Source organism: Coenobita brevimanus, chromosome 100, assembly GCF_032717465.1.
Source record: "Coenobita brevimanus isolate Jiangsu-jjx chromosome 100, ASM3271746v2, whole genome shotgun sequence".
Taxonomy (NCBI): Eukaryota; Metazoa; Arthropoda; class Malacostraca; order Decapoda; family Coenobitidae; genus Coenobita; species Coenobita brevimanus.
The window spans coordinates 43,972,477-43,976,684 of NC_137053.1; the positions used below are offsets into that span (position 1 = coordinate 43,972,477).

Consider the following 4,208-nt stretch of genomic DNA (forward strand, 5'->3'; position numbering starts at 1 on the left):
TGATCTTTTCCTGTCTCTTAAAGGTATTCCCAACACTGACCTTTCCATTCCTCTCTGAGAACAGATTGGTTAATTTTCCATTGATTTTGTTAGTTTCCAGGTCTCACAACCATATGTCATAGCTGGAATTATACTGGAATTATACATTCGTTATGTACTTTTCGTTTCATAAATATTGAGAAGCTACTTTTCATGATTTTCCTGTGTTCACAGAAAGGTTTCCGGAGGACTGGAAATCAGGTATAATTGTCCCTTTATACAAAGGAAAAGGGGAGAGAGAACTGTGGCAACCATAGGGGTATTTGCCTTGTTAGTGTGACTGGAGAAATATGTGGTAGCATACTCATTGATAGGGTTAGGCATATAACAGAGGAGCTAGTTGGAGAAGAACAAGGGGGATTTAGGAAGGGAAAACGGTGTGTAGATCAGATATTTGTTCTAAGATGTTTAGTGGAGAAGTATCCAGAGAAGAGAAAGAAAGTGTATGCTGCCTTCATGGACTTGGAGAAAGCTTATGACAGAATAGATAGACAAGGTATGTGGAAGGTATTGAGAATATATGGAGTGGAGGGAAAATTGTTGAGTGCTGTGAAGAGTATGTACGAAGGAGCTACTATTCATTTCAGCGGCTGTGTTACCTCGATTTTCTGGGTTTTCTCGATAACGAAGTGTTGGATCACTATTATACTTTGCCACAGTTTATTTCACACCTAGCGCTAATTTCTGACTGCATAGTGCATTACCAGAAGTGTATGAGTAAGCTACATACTCTTGACAGTTGAGAGAAATTCCCGATATCCAGAGACAGTATTCGGACACAGCCATCACTACGTCACTCCTTAGACCCCACCCACCTCTCTCCCCCTACCTGTATGATCCCTCCTTTCTTCTATTACTCTTTACCCCCTCCCTCCCTCAACCTCCCCCCTTCTCTCTCTCTCTCTCTCTCTCTCTCTCTCTCTCTCTCTCTCTCTCTCTCTCTCTCATGGAATTCAATTCAATTAATTTCAACCTTGCACTAACCCACGAGATGTATATGGCTCTCCAACTGGTGCATGCATTAGCCATAAAACAATGAGGTGTGCGTAAATTGTCTTTCTTTGCCTTCATCTGGGCTATATACTCTTTGTAGCTCATGGATTAATTTCCATTTTGCCTTGTAGCCTCTACCCTAAAGTACGATTGGGGATGGGCGCCAGAGCAGTAACATGATGAATTCGAGATATTTTATTATTACACTGTATTATTATTATTATTATTATTATTATTATTGTTATTAGTAGTAGTAGTAGTAGTAGTAGTGGTAGTAGTAATAGTAGTAGTAGTAATAGTAATAGTATTACCGTTAGTATTGTTATTATTTTTATTATGAGTAATATTAATAATATTATTACTATTATTATTACTGTTATTAATATTATTATTAGTATTAGTATTATCTCTATTAGTATTATTGTGTATAATATATATCTATAAATCCTTTTTAGGACAGAAATGAAAACGGAAATTAATCCATGGGATAACTTTTTAAGAAAGAGAACTACAGGTTATATGGAAGAGTATTTCATAGTTCAAAATACACTGTGAGCGGAAGCGGATATATGATGAGGTGACAAGTGATGACAACATGAGTGCACAGCATAACCTTTCTTTTACTCCACGTCACTTTCCAAGAACAAGTCTTCCTCATCATCGCTGTCGAGGTTTATGATGACGGGATCTATGCTGTGGTGTATGTTGTCTGTGGCCCAGTACTCCTCCTCAAAGCCTTGTGATCGGCGAACCGCACCTGCCCACACCACTGCCGTTACACCCATTTTTGCCTCCTCCAGCCTGGCCTGCAAGTCTGCCCGAGTGAAGTGTTGTAAGGACGAGCGCACGTGTCTTTTCATGTGTCCCAATACTTGTTCAATGGCATTCAGTTCTGGATGGGCTGGTGGCAAGCGGACGACCTCATGACCCCACATTCGAATGGTGTTGTCGACGATGTATTGTGGCTGTGGACGGTTCCGTTTGCATATGAGCAGGAGCTCAGGCCGTGTCGCGTGTGGCGGGAAGGGCAGCCTGTGTTTCTCCAACCATGTAATGAGGTCAGCTTTCCTGGTGGCAGTGGTAGGGCAACGACTCTCCTCCGTCTGCTGGCTGTGATATGGCGCATTGTCTAATACAAGCACAGATGGTTCAGCCAGCGAGGGCAGGAGCTGTGATGTCAGCCAACGAAGGAAGAGCTCCCCGTTAACCTCGCCGTGGTAGTCACCGCTGGTTGTCTTGGTGTGGTAGCACAGGAACGAATCCTCCACAAAACCACCAGCGGTGCCGGCTGCAACTACCACAAAGAGGTCCCCTTCTCCGGGGGGCATGGTAGGGCAGTGGATGTGGGGGTGGCTTTAATGAATGAGGGTGAGGTGTGGAAGATTCTGGCGTTGCTGGTTGCTGATGATACAGTATTGTTGAGTGAAGATGAATGAGAGTTGCAAGGTCTGGTGAATGAATTTGGGAGAGTGTGTAGGAAGAGGAATCTGAAAGTTAATGTAAACAAGAGTAAAGTTGTGGTGTTTGAGAGGAATGAGGTCAAAGAATGCACGGTGAGGTTGGATGACGAGGATATGGAGAATGTGAGTGTATTCAAGTACTTGGGTAGTGTGATGAGTAAGGATGGAGCCTTGGGGGATGAAGTGCGTGAAAGGGTACAGCCGGGAAGGAAGGTTGTTGGTTCACTGAAAGCAGTGATGAGAAATAGGGAGGTGAGTATGGAAGTTAAGAAGTTACTGCATGACAGTATTGTGATCCCTACCTTGACGTATGTAAGCGAAGCATGGACCTTGTAAGAGGGGAGCAAGTCAAGAGTGAGAGCAGTGGAAATGAGCTACTTGAGAGGAGCATGTGGAGTGACATGGAGGGACAGGTTGACGAATGTTGAAGTGAAAGAACGTTGTGGGGTGGATTTGGATGTGGATGAGAAGATTAGGAGAAATACACTGAGGTGGTTTGGACATGTGGAGAGAATGGAAAATGAAAGACTGACTAAGAGGGTGTATGCAAGTGAGGTGGAGGGAGGGATAGGGAGGGGAAGACCGAGGATGAGGTGGAGGGATGGAGTTGAATGGTATATGAGGGAGGGGGGAGTGAGCTGGGGGGAGGGTAGTCAAATGGTGGGTGACAGAGCGACTTGGAGGCGTTTTGTCTGTGGCCACCCTTTGCGGGATTAGGGCGTCGGGCTATAGATAGATAGATAGATCTCCATTTAATCGCAATGGATCTTTTTATCTTGTTATCATGGTCTTTCGCTAATTCTAGTATTTGCCCCAAACAATTGTAATCCTCGACTTCTTCAAGAATTTCTTCGCTTGTTCTGACGACACACTTTAGTGTATGTTGATTAAACATTAGTTTTACTCTGAATCATCTTTAGTCCTAATTTCAGACTTTGTTCAGGTCGTTGAACATTTCTTGCAATGTCTCTGTTGTTTCTGAGATTAGGACAATGTCATCTGCCAATCTTAACTGGTTTAGCTTTTCTCCATCTATGTATACACCTTTGTTCTCCCAGTCTAGCTTTCTAATAATACTCTCTAGCCATGCTGTAAACTTTTTGTCGAAACTGTATCTCCCTGATGCACTCCTTTCACACTCTATATTCTTCCTAGTTTTTATGTAATTGTACCGTAGCAGCTCCAGCTTTATATATGTTTTCGCACAGTATTACATTCTCATTTACTCATTGTTCTCACAATGAATTTATAATTCTTGTACGCTCCACTGAGTCAAAAGATTTATTGTAATCAACAAAACCTAAGCACAGTGGTTTATTATATTCTAGAGTTTTCTCAGTTAGCTGATTCACTGTGTGTAGATGATCAGTACTCGAATGCCCTTTTCAGAATCCTGCCTGCTCACGAGGTTTGTGGTTATTCTGTTCGTAAGGACTTTAGTGAGGAGTTTGCCAATGACTGATAATGAGCTAATGGGTCGATAGATGCTAAGATCTTTCGAGTCACCTTTTATTCAAAGTAAATTAACTATTGCATGTTCTGGGAATTTTCTTCTTTTTTATACATTGGATAAATAAATGGGTGAGCCTGTGCTGTACTTCCACTCTAGGATCCAACAGTAAATCTGCTACTATTCCATCTTCTCCCGGAGCCTTCCCTCTTTTCATATTTTTAAGATAAATGTTTACTTCATCTGGTGTTACCTCAGTCACTTGT

The 4,208-nt window shown here is 42.3% G+C and overlaps 1 protein-coding gene across 1 annotated transcript; it reads right to left on the reverse strand.

The window, feature by feature from the left end:
• Positions 1-1,652: 1,652 nt before the first annotated feature.
• On the reverse strand, positions 1,653-2,360 carry LOC145414647 (uncharacterized). The gene has a single exon (XM_080284167.1). The coding sequence runs from the start codon at positions 2,358-2,360 to the stop codon at positions 1,653-1,655; it is 708 nt and encodes a 235-aa protein (XP_080140293.1).
• Between the last annotated feature and the right edge of the window lie 1,848 nt (positions 2,361-4,208).

Excerpts from the sequence above, each read along its gene's own strand:
- LOC145414647 (XM_080284167.1), bottom strand. The coding sequence starts at position 2,360 with ATGCCCCCCGGAGAAGGGGACCTCTTTGTGGTAGTTGCAGCCGGCACC.